The 17,240-nt window shown below is 36.3% G+C and overlaps 1 protein-coding gene across 1 annotated transcript in view; it reads right to left on the bottom strand.

Annotated features, from left to right (window-relative positions):
- The window catches only part of GRHL2 (grainyhead like transcription factor 2), a 229,584-nt gene that overhangs the window by 176,795 nt on the left and 35,549 nt on the right, over positions 1-17,240 (bottom strand). Inside the window, 1 exon segment of the mRNA XM_069080979.1 lies at positions 199-394. Coding sequence (XP_068937080.1) covers positions 199-394 — 196 coding nt within the window.

The raw sequence follows: 17,240 nt of genomic DNA on the forward strand, positions 1-17,240 counted from the left end.
GGAAGGAAGGAAGGAAGGAAGGAAGGAAGGAAGGAAGGAAGGAAGGATACAGCTTACCATTCTAAGATGTGAAGTTAAGCCCAGAGTGATGGGTACTCAAGGAAGCAGCAGAGAAAAGATGAGTATAATCTTTACTGTAGTAAAAAAAAAAAAAAAAAAAAAACTGGAAACAAATTGGGTAGTAAAGAAGTTGTCTACCTTGTAATAATCATACAGTAAGCCCAAAGCAGCAGCACTGTCCTCATCTCCATTGATACTCATCATTGCCTTGGTTGCAGCAGTCAGGGGATTTTCAAGGTACGATTTCCAGGCTTCATCCTCACTGGTGTAGGCCCGGCGGGTGTGGAATGGTGTGTCATTTGGCATTGGCACTAGAGCAACGAGTCGTTTATTACTGTAAAACATAAGGCGTGTAATCATCATTCATTGGAGAAGTTTTTGTTTGTTTTTTCTACTGAGCTTCATGCATCTCACTGAATGCATAGTCATCCTTCCCTATTATCATGGAATAGGAAAAAAAACATAAGACTCACTGTTACCATTGATTTAAAAAAAAAAAAAAGAACAGTTGGAATTTTATTGACTGATTAATTGACCAGCTCTCCCTATCTCACCAAGACTGGAAGTGCAATAGCCAGCTGTGAGTCAGTTACAAAGCTAACCAGCACAGAAGCTTTGATCTGCTCTATTCTTATAAGCTGTGCCAGTTTGTTCTTCCAGAGGCAATCTGATGGCCCTCTATATCAAGGGGCTCATCATATTGGTGCTGAATTTAGCACTTAATGTGAACACACCATCAACTTTTGCCCTACTTAAGCAGGGCTCAGAACTCCTGAGTTCAATGGATCTACCAGCTTTATCCTCTGCCAGTAGCAGAGATTACAGGCTTGTACCACCATGACCAGCAAGAAAATCTATGTATGTATGTATGTATGTATGTATGTATCTATCTATCTATCTATCTATCTATCTATCTATCTATCCGTACATATATGTATATATGTGTGTATACATACACATACATATATGTATGTATTTCTTTTTGTTATAAGGGATGACTCCCAGAGAGGGAGAACAGAGAATAAAGGGAAAATTTAAGCAACATAAAAATAAACAAGAATAAAAACTTAAAAAAAAAAGGCAAAAGGCTTGCCTTTTTAAAACTGCCTTAAGAAATATTAACAAACTTTTAAAAGCAGCATAAGTTCACATGACTGCCCCCCCAAAAAGATGGCTAAATGCATCATTTATCCAGTCAACAAAACCAGGTTTTTCATTTTATTGGTCTTCATTATTTAAAAATCTCAGTGTTAAATAGGGTGTTTCATTTAACTTCATTTTACCTGAGTTATTAAAATACTAACTGTTATATGTAACACCCCTGACTTCCTTCAAGTGTCAGCTAAGATCCCATCTTCTGCAAGAAGTCTTTCTCTGCCCCCCCTCTTAATCTTAGTGCCCTCCTTGAGACTATCCCAAATTTATCCTGTATCTATCTTGTTTGAACATAGTAACTTATGTGTTGTCACCCCCATTACACATCCTGAAAGCAATGCCTATTTTGGCTTTTGTATATCCAGTTTTTAGCACCTATGCCCAGCACATAGTAGGAGCTTAATCAACATTTGACTTGTTGACTTGTTAAATAAAGCCTTTATTGGAAGCAGGGTTTCATATCTAGTGTAATTTAGATTAGAAATCTGTAATAAACTGTGGACCAATTCAAGTTTTTTTATTTACACAAAATAAAACCATTTTGTGAATGCTTAGAAATACATTAAATGTAATGATAGAGAACAACTAGAATGAGATAGGTTTTCTAAGTGAACAGGTTTTTAGTATGTTTGTAGACCAGGTTGTATTCTAGCTTTCTCTTTAAACTGAATGTTATCTAGAAGTGGAAAGGGGTTTGATTTGGTGGAGGAGGTTTTACAGAGAGATGCTATAAATCACTATATATATGTATGTAATGGTCCCAATTTGACTTAAAAAAAAAAATAAAACCTGTAGCATATAATAGAATCTCACTGCATTTAATCTCTTCCAGTTTCTGTAAGCCTATGAAGTAGTTCCTTATCCCCCAGCAATAGAGAATTACAATGGATTTCTACTATTGCTCAATTATATAAGCCACAGGTTAAGTACATCAGGGAAGTGGTGAATAGGGAATAATTAGGGCATCCAGTGTACTTTATATTTACACAGTGTGAGGTAAGAGGAGTTTATCACTCACATTGGCCAATTGGGCAACACAGGCTTGTGTGAAGTGGAAATGGGCAATTGAGAATTTTTTTTTTCTCATAAGGATAGACAGACAAGGATTTCTCTTTTGGTCAAATGAACATTGATGTAGATACCATTGCAGGGAATGGGGTCTCATAACAATGCAAGATTTCTTAGCCCTGAAAGTTAAGCTACCAAATAAAACACAAATCTAGATGAAAAGTCCACTGGCTCTCCTATCCCTGTGCTGTTTTATTTGTTCACTGAAATGGAACTGAAAAAGAACAATAACATATTGTATTTCAGGAACACTTGTTGGCGACGTAGTTCACATGACAGGCACATGGGACACTTTTCTTGACCTATCTATGTGACTATCAACTATTAAGGAACTTCTTCTGAGTCACAAATGGTAGAACTTCTCAGTCACAAATGGTTTTGTGAAGAGTTCCCCTTCTCCCTTCTTTTTGTTTGATAGTTGTTTGGCCCTTTTAAAATGTAGTGATCTCAGGGGAGGCTAGGAGGCGCAGTGAGTAGAGCACCGGCCTTGGACTCAGGAGGAACTGAATTCAAATCTGGCCTCAGACACTTAACACAAAAACTAGCTGTATGACCTTGGGCAAGTCACTTAACCCCAACTGCCCTCCAAAAAGAATATAAAAAAAAATAAAATGTAGTGATCTCTAAGCCTATGCTCTCCTAGAAAGTTGGTAAGGTGTCAGGAAATGGCAAGGCCTCTTCTAAGCCCTTGGTTGATGAAAAATACCAAGGTTAGCAAAACAACATCCCAGACAAGACATTTTCTTCATTTGGTCCTGTTGCTGTCCATGCATCATTTGGTTATGTGCTTATGTGGAAAACACTGAAAGGAAGAACTCTGAGAATTCCCAGGTGGAAAGGCCAGGAATTGCCTCCCCCAAGACTTAGGCAGTTTAGCTGTGGTCCTGGTACACAGTTAGAACCCATGTGGCTTCCCTGGAAGGAGGTCTGAGACTCTGCAGGAAGAACGAATGGTGTTTTGCTTACAGAGTACGCCTCCTCAATCTATCTCTCACTGTAACGGTTTTTCAATCTGTGTCATTGAGCTTCCTTCCCTTAGTTGCAACTCCTACTTCCTCTTAAATGATCATCCATGTCCTGAATATTCTTTTTCCACAACCTCCTGGTTTACACATCTCCTAGCACATTTCCAATCCTGCTTTTCCTCCCTCTTCACTCCTTCCTCTCTATTAGGGCACTTCATCTCCTACAACCTTCTTTGTCAAGTCAATAAATACCTATTAAGTGCTTACTATATGGCCAGGCCCTCCGCTTGGTGCTGGGAACACAAATACAAGCAAATAGTGTGACAGTCCCTATTATATTCTTTTCCCTTTTTTTCACTGTTTATTTGCTTTTTAAAATGTTTATTCATTTTGTTTTTAATTTATGGAATAAAACAAGCATTTCCATAAAATAGAATAATAGAAAAAAGATGACTGCACATGAAACTGCAAATCTATTATGAACAATTTGCTATTTCTTTTAAATACATAATAAAGTTATCATGCAAATTGCTTGTTTTCTTTTTTTCTTCCCTCCCTCCTTCCCCTGCCCTATAGATGACTACCATGAGACACAAATATGTACGCATGTGTATATGCATGTATATATATGCATATATGTAAAATCATTCTGTACATACTTTAATTTGCCAGTTCTTTCTCAGGATCCAGATAGCATCTTCCTTCATATGTCCTTTGTAGTTAACATGGGTATTTATAATAAACAAAATAACTTATTCACTCAAAGTCATACTTAAAACAATATTGCTGTTACTATATACAAAATCCTCTTAGTTCTGTTCATTTCACTCTTCATTATTTTGTGCAAGTCTATCCATACTTTTCTAAGATCATCGAGCTCATAATTTCTTATGACACCATAGTATTCCATTATAATCACATACCACAACTTGTTCAGCCATTGTCTAATTGACAGGCATCGTAATTGATGGGCACTCTAATAGAGGAATGTAACACATAAAGGGGAGTTAAAATGGGGTGGGATATGGTGCATGATGGTAAAGACCAGAGAATGAATGGTACCTGGAGTGGGCTCTTCCTCAAAATGGAGGTTTGGGAAGAACTCACCAATTAGAGAAGGGAACTGTATGGACAAAGGAAAAGGCATCTGAGGCATGGCAACAAAGTCCAGGTAATGATTAGCAAAGTTTTCTCTGATGGAAGACTCTCCCCCTACTCTCCACTCTTACTCTACTACTCCTGAATCTCAGGGTGGGGAAAGAAGGGTTGGCATACTCTCTGATTCTCACTGTTGCTTCCCAACTATTTCTCAACCAGAAATACTAAATAGACTCGATGCACAACCATCAATTTATATTCGTTTATATCCTACTCTCTCTGTTCTTGTGATCATCTACTGGGAAGTGAACAGCTTGTTAAGAAGATGCTGTCTGAGAATAGGATTTCAATTTCTGGACCACAGTATAAAATCTAGAAATGACATTTACTATTTACTAGAACTAGAGTGCCCCTAAAAAGGCTAATAAGAATACATTTGCCTGAAATCTTACACTTTGAACTGAAATTAGGCAGCCATGTAGGTAGTGAAATTGATGGAGTGCTGAACTGAGAGTCAGGAAGAACTTGAGTTCAGATTCCACCTCTGACCTTTAGCAGCTTTGTGTGACTTTGAGCAACTTATTAAATCTCCCTCAGCTTCACTCTGAACATATGTGAAAAGTGACACAATAATAGCACTTACCTCACAGAGTTGTTTGGGAGAATCAAATGAAATAATATATTTCAAGTACTTTGAAAACCTTAAAGTAGCATATAAATGTTAGCAATTATTTAAAAGGCTTTAAACTCACAAAGGAAGGAGAGAGAAAACTGCTCATGTATATGCACCACGCTAGATGCCATTAAGAAGAGATACAACGCACAAGGCAAAATAGCAGGAGAGAAATTGCACAGGAAACAAAAATCCAAGAAAAGAGCCAGCCATAGAGTCCACGATCTCAGGCGTCTGCACACAAATGCACAAATATAATAAGCAAAGTGACTATAAAGTAGTTACATATGATTTCATAAAGTATTGAATGCTATTTGGTGAGGGAAGATCCATGACTGGAATATATATATATACATATATATATATAGAAAGGTAAGTTTTACACAATAGAAACAGGCTACATAAAATGGAAGACTAAATAGTATTTTATGTTGTGAAAATATGAAGATATTCAGGAAAAAAAAGGTGAGGAGAAGAAATGGTGGTAAACATTTGAGTATAGATGAAAAGATGCAAAAGCACAAATGATAAGTACATATTATACACCACTTGGACAGAAAAAAAGAAATAAACAATAAGTTTAGAAATAAAACACAAATCCAGCATGAAGGCATGAAGCAGTAATGATAGGGACTTCAATGATCTGGACACTTGGTAGTGTTCTCTCTGCCAAAAGCAGAGTCAGTAATAAGTTCTTAAAGGTAAATCCATCCTTCAAAAGATAGAGGAGTGAGCAAATCAAAATTCTCTTCAGGATCTGATTCTTGCCAAAGGTTAGAAATGCCAGGATAGAAATAATGGGAATCTTGGAATTTTGTGATCGAAGAAAGGAAAGTTAGGTGTTATCTGACACATACCTAGTCTTCAAGGGAGAATATTTCAAAGTGCTCAGAGAAAGGATAGGTAGAATACTACACTCTAGTATTATATAGGGGAAGAAAATCCAAGAGGGACAGGAATTCTAAAGATACAAAAAAGAAAAAATTTCATTGATCAGAAAATGGTAGGTTAAAGAGACAGATTTAGGTGCTAAGAGCTCACCAGCTTAGATTTTTTTTTAAATGATATATGGCTCAGTGGATAGAGTACCAAGGATAGAGTCAGGAAGACTCATCTTCCTGAGTTCAAATCCGGGCAAGTCACTTAACCCTGTTTGTCTCAATTTCCTCATCTGTAAAATGAGCTGGAGAAGGAAATGGCAAACCACTGCAATATCTTTGCCAAGAAAACCCCAAATGGGGTCATGGAGAGTCAGACACAACTGGAAAATGACTGAACAACAACAGAAAATAAAAATAAGGAAAGGTAACAGAAGATGAAAACAAAATCTTATCATGGCCCTGTAAGAATAGGATCAGAAATGCTAAAGCCCAGGATGAACTGAGGCTTCTGAAGAAAGCTAAGAGTAACAAAGAGGAGGTATTGATACCCAAGGAAGTAAAGAGATAGTAAGGAAGCATTTAACTGCCCAGAGGAATTCGAGTCACCTGGTCCAAATAAAAGACAGCACAGGAAATGTATTTACAAGTGGATCCTCTCATGTGTTTAGAGTACAGTTAATACCTATCCTACAAAAATTATTCTCATCAATAGGTAGAAGGCACTTTAACAAATTCTTTATGAAACATAAGTGTACTAATGAAACCATGGAGATAAAATCAGAGAAAAAGCATTACAGAGTACTGTCACTAACAAATTTTGATGCAAACATTCTAAATAAAAGAATAACAAGGGTACTACAGAAAGACATGTGGAAAATAATTCACTGTCATTAATTTGTATTCACGAGAATGGCTCAACACTAGAAAAGCAATTAGTATAAGGAATCACATAAACAACAAACAAAAGAAAAAATACATTACTGTTTTAAGAGATGTAGGAAAAAACCTTTGACAAAATACAGCCTTAATTTATATTAAAAATCCTCTAAAAAACATAAGTATGTTGTTCAGTCATTTCAGTCATGTCCAACTCTTCATGACCCCATTGGGGTTTTCTTGGCAAAGATACTACTTTCTCCAGCTCATTTTACAGATGAGGAAACAGAGGCAAAGAGGATTAAATTACTTGTCCAGGGTCACACAGCTGGTTAATGTCTCAGACCAGATTTGAACTCAGGAAGATGAGTCTTTCTGATTCTAAACCTAGTATTTTATCCAATGCACTGTAATGCGAATGTAAATTTTAAAGATCTTCCCTGCCCCTAGGCTAAAGTGCACCAGAAGCCTGGGGAGGGAGGCTTGTTTTTCAGTAGATACTTTTTGATTGGCCAGTGGGTCAATAAGGTTGTTACATTCTCTGAGCCAGGAGAAGGCTATATAAGCCCTGATGTGTAGCTTTGTTTTGGGACTCACTTTGACAAGTGTTCTGTGATTTGATCTGAGTTCTGGGAAGCCGTTGTTGAGAGTCCCCCGGCTTTGAAAAACCCAGAATGTGGAAACCCAGATGTTGACTGGGTATGGATGTAATGGTTGGACAGTTTGGAAATCTGTCTACTTGATGTTTCTGTCTTGATAATTATGCCTGTATACTTTGAGGTTCAGGGTGCTGACCTTTTCTCCTGAACAAGGTAAACGATATATGTCCGACTGATTAAAGTAAGCTTGTTAACCCATTTTGAGTTGCTTTCCTTTAACAAAGCAGATCCAAGAACCTGTGTGAGCAGGCACCCTGGGGACACTGGGGTGCTTGCTGCTACATGCACCACTTAAAAAATATCTAAAAAGTATAAGAATAGAAAGGCCCTTCCTTAAAATGATCAAAAACACTTTTTAAAAACAAAGAGCTAATATTATTTGCAATGGAAAAAACTAGATGCTTTGTCATCACAAAAAGGGGATAAAGGGATGTCTCCTCTCCTCACCATTATGTGATACAGTACTAGAAATGCTAATGAAGAGAAAGAAACTAAAAGTGTAAACAATGGCAAGGAAAGGAAAAAATTATTCCTCCTTGTAGATGGTATGATACATATCCCATATAATCAACAAAGAAACTAAATAGGACAAGTAATTGCATTAGAATCATATCAGGATACAAAATAAATCCCCCCAAATCATGAACCTATCTATATGTTACTAATAAAAACCAGGAAGACACAATAGTAAAAGAAATTTCATCCAAAATAACTATAAATGACAAGGTGCTAATCAACTAAGATACATTCGAGGTTTATACAATTATAACTATAAATATTCTTTACAGAAACAGAGACAAATAATGGAGAAATATTTTGTTAATGATTATGCCATACCAATATGCTAAAATGAATATATTACCTATGTTCATTTACAAATTTAGTGTTGGACAGGTCAAATTATATAAAGATTACTTTGTATAAACAGAAAAAAAAAATTCATTTGGAATGCCAAAAGGGCTGGACTTGAAAGGGAAATAGTGAGGAAAATACAAATGAAGAAAGCATAGCAACAGCAGACCCAAATATTTGTACTCATTCAAAACAAAACAAAAAGATCAGTAGAAAAGATAATAACACAATAACACACGTTAATTGACAAGGGACTCCATTCTGACAAGAATTACTTGGAAAACCAGAACACAGTTTGACAGAAATTAGAACCAAGGGCATAGGTTATCCAACACATACAAGATACAACACACACACACACACACACACAAATAAACCACAACCTCAAAGTGAATACTAGATCTTAATATTAAAAAGCCACATCATTAAAAAATATTTAGAATAGGAATAGTTTACAGTTACAGATAGAGAGTTCTTAACTAAAAGAATGATCCTAATCAATAATCAACAAGTATTTATTAATATGCCTATGTGTCAGGCACCGTGCTTGGTACTAGAGATAAATGTGGAAAGAGTAAAATGCTCCTGACTGGCAATTATCTTATATTCTAATGGGAGAGATAGGTACATGCAAAAATATATACAGTGTAAACATAAATGGAATAAACACAAATATGTGTGTGGGTGGATATATATAAATATATGCATATACAAATATTAAGTAATCAGGGAAGGAGGACACTAGCAGTTGAGGAATCAGAAATGGCTTCATGCAGATGATACTTAGGCTAAAACTTAAAAGAGAAGAATTCTGTAAGGCAGAGGGAAGGAATGAGTACATACCAGACACAAGGGGACACCAACACAAAGACACAGAAACAGCAGGTGGAATGTTGTGTATGAAGAACAGAAAGGCAACTAGGTTGTATCCCATAGTGTAGAAGAAGAAGAATATCCTGGAAAAGTCTATCCACATCCAGGGAAAGAACCACAGAGTCTGAATGCAGATTGAAGCAAACTACCTGCTCTCTTTCTCTTTTTTGCTTTGTTTTGTTTTGTTTCTTCTTCCTCGTGGTTCGTTACATTGGTTATAATTCTTTTTTACAAATTGATTAATGTTTAATGTGAAAGTATCTGTAGAATCTATATTGGATTGCATACCACCATGGGAGGCGGGGGAGGAGGGGAGGAGAGAGAGGGGAAGAAAATTTGGAACTCCAAAACTTGTGGAACTGAATGTTGTAAACTAAAAAAAAATAAATTTAAAAGGAAAAAAAAGATGAAAAAGAATATCCAGTGGGCCTGGAAAGACAGGTAGGGGCCAGGTTCTGTAGGGCTTTAAAACTAAACATAGGGGTTCATATTTTATTCTAGAAGCAACAGGAACCCATTGGAGTTGGTTGAGTAGGAGAGTCATACAGTTAAATTGGCGCTTGAGGAAAATTACTTTGGCAGCAGTGTGTAGGACAGAATAAAAGATCATTCCAATTATATAAAATTGGAAAGCTTTTTCACGAAAAAAATCAGTGCTATCCAGTCTTTTTATATAATTTCTCTCCATACATTCCATGCTTCAGACAAACTAGACTTTTCTGTCTGCTGAAAACAATCTATGCTCTTCTGATATTTATACCTTTCCTCACAATGTTTCAAATGACTTCCTTCCCTCCTCCTCTTTGTTAAATTCTTTTCCATCCTTTGAAACCTAATTGAAATGTCACTTCCTCCTCAGTTCCCCTTGGTAAAAAAGTTTTCCCTCAAAACTCACCTAGTTTTTCATTTGCCAATTCTGTAATGGATTCGTGTAATATCACTACTTTGACTTGTCTGTGTGTATGTTACAGCTCATAAACTGTACATTTCATAATGGTTTCATGAGAGTAGAAACTATTCCTAACCTAAACATTTTATCTCTCCCGGGGCCTACTAGCTTGTGCTCTACATAGGTAATAAAAAAAGGTGCAATGGATAGAATTATGGACCTGAAGATAAGAAGATATGAATTCAAATCCTGACTCCCTACATTTACTAGCTGTATGACCCTAAACAATTCACTTAACTTCCTTTACTCTCAGTTTCCTCATCTATAAAATAGGAATAATAATAATAGCACCTACTTCCCAGGGTTGTTGTAAGGATAAAGAAAAGGAGATTTGTAAAGTGCTTTACAAACCTTAAAATGCTATAAATGCTAGCTATTACCATTATTGTCATTGTTGTTCGGTGAAAATTAAAATGAACAAAAGGATGGTAACATTTTGGTGGAAAAAAATCACATGAGAATATCTGCTTCTGAGGCTTACCTGAAATGTGGCTCTTTGTGCAGAATGTTAGAAAGAACGATGGTAGAAGCTGAACCAAGAAAAGAGAATTTTTAAAACGAGACGATAAAATTGTCAGCCATTTATAAATGTTTATGAAATATAGAGGAAATCCTAAATGTTCTCCAGTAAAATTTTAAAATTCAAGAAAGTAAGGACAGGGGATACTACAAAGTCTTAGACTGTACTTTGTTCCAACCTGTCACTCAAGGGACTGTCAAGTGCACTGCCATCTTCCCAGTCACTCAGAACTGTAACCTCAGAGGCATCCTTCGCTCCTCACTTGCATTCACTCTACAAATAAAATCTCTTGCCCAGTCTTCTTGTTGCTACCTTCACATCATCTCTCCCATTTATCCCCCTTCCTCCCTTCACAAAGTTTCCATCCTAGGGCAGGTTCTCATCACCTTACACCTGATCTATTGCAATCGACTTCTGGTTGTCCTCTCTTCCTCAAATCCCTCCTTATTCCAGTCCATCCTGTGATGACATCCAGTCAGCTGCCAAAATGATCTTCTTACAGTGAAGATCTGACCATGTCACACACACACACACACACACACACACACATCCTGTGGCTCCCTATTGACTTCAAGATCCAGCATAAAATCCTGTTTGGATTTTAAAGTCCAATGTAACACAGCCCCTTCTCACCTTTCCAATCTTGTTACACATTACTTCCTGACACATATTTTATGATGCAATAACATTGGCTTTCTTGCTATTATTTCTATTCCATTTAGAGACATTTCCACCCCAAATGGACCATTTGGGCCAGAACTGTGGTAAAGCCTTCCAAGCTGGTGTTGGTCTGATCAGCCACAGTCAGATACATTATACCTTGACATGACATGGTAGTCATTTTGGTGCTCTCTGAGTGTGAAGAACAACAGCCATTTCTACTCCCTCTCCTTACTCCATGACTTTTTACTGATTGCCCCCCACACCTGGAGTGCATGTCTTCATCTCTACCTCCTGGCTTCCTTCAAGACTCAACTCACTATACTGAACTGCTTGTCCCCCCAGTGGGGGTGGGTGGCAGGGGGGAAAAGGGAATGAATCTGGAATTGAAAGTTTTAAAATCAAATATTCAAATATATATGTGCGTGTGTGTGTGTGTATATATATATACTATTATTAATACCATCTTACATGTAATTAAGAAAAAAGATATACAGGCACTGAAGCATAGAGATCCACTGGAAAAGTTGAAACGGGTATGGGAGAAAATATGGGAGTGAGCAGATTGGAGGTGGGGATATCCTGTGGGACTGCTGTTTTGGGGGGATGGGTGGGGGAAAAACGGGGAGAAAATTTGTAACTCAAAATCTGGCAGAAACAAATGATGTAAATCAGCAGTTAATAAAGCATTTAAATTAAAAAAAAAAAGACTCAACTCAAATCCCACCTTCTATAAAAGACCTTTGCCAGTTCTCACCCTTCTCCACCCTCTACTCCCGCAATGCCTTACCTCTGAAGTTATTTTTCATTTACCTTGTATATATCTTGTTTGTACATATTTGTTTGCATATTATCTTCACCGTTAGAATGTGAGTTCCTTGAGGATAGAGGCTTTGTTTTTACTTTAGTACAGTGCTGACATAGTAGGCACTTTATTCTGACTCACTGACCCACCAAAACACCATTTCCTTTTTCTTTTTCCAAGTATCTCAAATTTGGTTCTCATCTTTCATTTTTTTTCCCACCCTTTCCTTCTTCCTCTGACTTCCTCTCTCTGCCTCCATTCTCTCTATCTATTTCATTCTCTTTTTACTCTGGTAAACCAAATCAACTAGGTGGTACAATGGTCAGAGTGCTGGGCCTGGAGTTAGGAAGACTCATTTTCCTGAGTTGATATCGCTTCAGACACCAGTGGTTTGACCTTGGGCAAGTCACATGTTTACCTCAGTTTTCTTATCTGTAAAATGAGATGGAAAAGGAAATAGCAAACCAATCCAGTGTCTTTGCCAATGAACCCCCAAGTGGGGTTACAAAGAGTTGGATGTGACTGAAATGACTGAATAACAATAGTCCAGACAGGAGGCAAAAAGGACCTGAATTAGAGTGGTTAATATGAGAATAAAGAGAGAGGAATGTATATGAGTTGCTGTGAAGATAGAAACAAGATTGGGCAATTATTTGGGTATGTTGGATGAATGAGAACAAGAAGTCAAAAATGGTGCTGAGGTTGTGAATGTGGGTGATTAGAAGGATGGTAGTACCCTTGACAATAATGGAGAGGTTTGGGAAAGGAGTTGGGGTGGAGGGATAGTGTATTATATTCTGGACATGTTGAGTTTGAGATGCCTTTGAATCATCCATTTCAAAATGTCTGAAAAGCTCCAGGAAGAGACAAGGCCCAAATACATGAGAGACAAGTGCATAGAAAGGATGATTGAATCCCTGGTAGCTAAGAAGATTACCAAATGAAAGTGTGGAGACAAAAGAGAAGAAATCCCCAAATGGGATTTTCTTACAGTGGAAGCACACATATTAATTTTGGGTATTACATTAAGATGATGGACCTAAGAAAGTCTAATGGTAAAGTAATATTTTTTATAATTAAATAATTGGCCTGCTGTCCTTTGTATAGATTATAGAATTATATCAGAAAGCAGGAATAGCTTGGGGGGGAGGGGCAATTTGATATAACAAGGAAAACAAAAAATAAAAGGAAATAAAAGGAGAATTAGCAAAGAAGTGGGAAATGACAGTAGATCCAAGCAGTGACCAAACTTATAACCAATCACCTGGATGATGTTTTTTGGTACCTGAGGCTGCTCTATGAACTGCTTGTTCCCAAGTGGGTCAAGACTTTGGTTTGAATGCTACTCGAGTCAGTGTGTTAAAAGAAAGGGATGTTGGTTTTGGAGACAGTACCTTAGTTCAAATGGCCAGCCTTGGTTCCAATCCCCAGACCTAACACCTTGAGCAACTCACTGAGCCTCACTTTCCACATCTGTAAATTAGAGTGTTAAACTACATAATCTCTAAGGATCTTGTAATGTTAAATCTGATGGTCATATGAATTTATTTAGGCTAAAGGAGGATATTTTTCTCTCATTGCATCTCTAATGGGTTGCTTCTCAATGCCAACTCTCTTACAATTCTCCTGTAATGAATCATCTGTCACCTTGAACAGCTTCAATAATGGAAGAAAACACAAAGAACTTCACGACAAGTTCATTCCACAGGTATCCTTTTGAAGAAGTGGCATTTGACTTTTTTCTTGTGCTATACTTCCCCCAAAAAAATAAATAAATACATACAAACATGGAGGTCATTATGTCATAATTATCATTTCCCATACATTGAGAAGCCAGCAATTAGCTAGCAGGGCAAAGCTAATTGGAGACTTGATATAAAATATTTCTAGGCACTTCTCCCTCAACCTCCTTTGCATATGTGGGGCACTATTGGTTTGGAACACTACAGATTTCAGATTTTTTCAATATAATAGTTTTATGGAACTTTATTCTCTCTTTTTTATTCTTTGTTATAAGGGGGGGATATATTGGAAAACAAAAGCATTTTTTAAAAGAGTATCAGTAAAATGTTAATAAAAATTAAAATAAATTAAAACCTACTTTCCCCAATCTATTTGATAAATGTTTACTTGACTTCTCTTGTGAAACAAAAGTTTCGTACTCATTCTTGCTCTCTACTGGATTCAAATCAAGTCCACAAACTTATTGATGTCAAATTTCTTTAATATTATGGGGTCACAAATATCTTCTTACAGTATAAATTCAGGCTCATACATTTAAGTGATTATAGCCAGTGTTTAACAAATATTTGTTGAATGAATGGATGGATGGATGGATGAATGAATGAATGAATATTCAAAAGCATCTCTAAACCAATCCATTTTTAACCTTGGGGGAGGGGAAGGAGGAAGAATTCTGGAAAAACACCATTTCAGCCATTTCTTTCATCATGTTTGATGGCCAAAAAAATGTTTTTAATATTATTTTCTCTTGCTGTGTATAATTTACAGTTTTATTCATAGATTATAATCTCTCTGGAACACCACATTGTTGACTGATAATCTATTTGAAAAAAAACAAAGTAATCTCTCTGGTACACTGAGCAAAAATATTGGGAGTTGTAGGAGAGAGAATTGTCATGACTGTTTTTACATAAGTTACAAAAAGTAATTGAAGTTATTCTCTTTCCATCTATACTTGGTATGCTAGAAAGGGTATTACACTTGGCATCAGGAAGACCTAGGTTCAAATTCCTGATAACAGTCATTTAATATCTCTAAACCTCAGTTTTCTTAGCTGTAAAATGAGCATAATATGTACAGTGCACTACCTACCTGATAAAATGAAGAATTCGGAGGAATTGGGGAAAGGTTTGTATGAATTGATGTGGCCCAAAATAAGCAAAGCAAGAAGAAGAATATACACAATGACGCCAGCAATGTAAATGCTCAGTAAAAGGAAGACGAGCATTGAGTAATGGGAAAATACTAAAGAAAGTGATAGTGATGCAAAAAAAAAAATCAATGAAACATTAATAACTATATTGAGGAGAGCAGAAGGAAGTTCAGAAAGGATCATAGACAAGGAGGGTAATCTTGTTCCTATCATGTTAAATTTAATATACAATTAAAAACTATGCACTAAGTTCACTTTTCATATACGGTATATTGTCTTCTATTCTTCATTGCATATGGAAGTGTTTATTGATATTTGTTAAATTCATAATAATAAAGTCTTGGAAAAGATGCAACACAACATATCTCTTCCCTAATGTCAGAGAAGCAAAGAACTATGAGGAGTATCACATGTCATCAGACAATGTCTCTGTACTGGATGTTTCTGTTTGATGATCTTTGGTTTTGCTGAAAGATTTTCCTCCCACAAGGGAGAGTTCATTCTGATGGGGGATAACTTCAATATAAAGACAGAAAACATTGACCCAAAAAATGTTAATAGTTATAATCCTGATTATATTGGTTTCTCTCTCAGGGAAAAAAAATTGGTGACTACTCACAAGAGTATTTAAGTCATAGAGGGTCTCAGCTCTTGAACCCTTTTTTCTTAGATCAATCATCTGAAACTTGTGGGTACAGGGTAAAGGAAAGAAAAATAAATGTATATGGCTGGCATGGTGCAAGGAGTTTACTATCTTTAAGGCTTTTGATTATGACCATGAACAGCTAGTGTTCATTGTACCATTATCACCATCCTGATAAAAAGCATTATTTAATGGCTAATAAGGTGACACTTACACAAGTAGGCATACAAAAAAGAATGCCTTCTAGGAATTTATGCAATAATCTAAGATAAATACTGACATGGATAAATATATAAAGAATATTTTAATGACAAAGAAAATTCATACTAAAACTTATACTGTTTCCTCACTACTCATTCCTTCTTTAAGCCTTTGCCATTTGGCTTTTGTCCCCAGTGTTCTACTAAAGCTATGTTTTTCAAGATCACCCCTGACTACCTTTCTAAATCCAGTGACCTTTCCTAATTCCTCATTCTCCTTAACTTCTACTGCATTTGAGAATATTGATTAGCCCCCTCCTTTGGGGCTCATATCACTTCCATGACATTGCATTTATCTTAGTTCTGCATCTATTTTCTTTTCTCTTCCCTCTCCCTAGCTGTGAGCAGCCCCCAATGTTTAGTCCTTGTTCTCTCTGTTCTCTCACTACACATCCACTCTCACAGCTGAAACTATGATGATTCATGTATATTTTGAGAGTTACCAGACCTATATCTCTAGGAAGTTGTGGGGCATTTTTCACACCTACAATCAAAGAGGACTAATTCCCCAAAGAATCAGTTATCCTAAGCTAATTCCCCAAAGCTAAGTGGGATAATTAACAAATCTGCCTAATAAGCAAATTCACTTAAAATGCATATTTTTGACTCAGGATGGAAAATGCTATCCATATCCAGAGAAAGAACTATAGAGTTCTAATGTAGATCAAAGCATACTATTTTCTCTTGTTTTTGTTGGGTTTTGTTTCTTCTTTCTCATCATTTTTCCTTTTTTTTCTGTTTTGTTACTTTATTATTCATTTTCCCTTATCACATTTATTTTATTTTGAAGAGGCAGTGCTTAGCCATCGAGATTAAGTTTCCAACCACTCCTGCCAATGCTTTTGAAGAAGTACACAAGCCAGGGACCTGAAACAGTGCCATGAAAATGATAATTGTTCCTCTGTCCAGTAGGTTCATCTACATCCTGCTTGGGTGGTTCATCCCAATTGCCACAATGCTTGCTATTTTTAATGCTAAAAATTGCCCCAAAGAAGATAAATTTGCTTTTTCAAAATCTAAAACCGTTCTGTCCACACTGTAATGTATAATGCTTTTTTAAGTGAAAGGAACTTTGAATATATGCTAATTTGCTTGACAAATCAAAGACACATAATGGCACTTAATGGTAAAACAACAAAAGAGGAGAAAAATATGTTTTAAAAACAACTAATATTATCCCACTATATTAAATGCTTTCAAAAATTTAAAATACTTATTAGAGACATAGAAATTATATATATAATGTTTTAAGCTAATTGACTACAAAAATGGGTAAGAGTTAGGGTCTATTGATTATTTTCACCCCACTTAAAATAATAACCTTTGTCAAGTGCGAATTACTTCTAG

This window comes from Petaurus breviceps, unplaced genomic scaffold (genome assembly GCF_028583685.1).
Source record: "Petaurus breviceps papuanus isolate PSGF00001 unplaced genomic scaffold, PetGlider_PUasm1.0 98, whole genome shotgun sequence".
Lineage (NCBI taxonomy): Eukaryota > Metazoa > Chordata > Mammalia > Diprotodontia > Petauridae > Petaurus > Petaurus breviceps.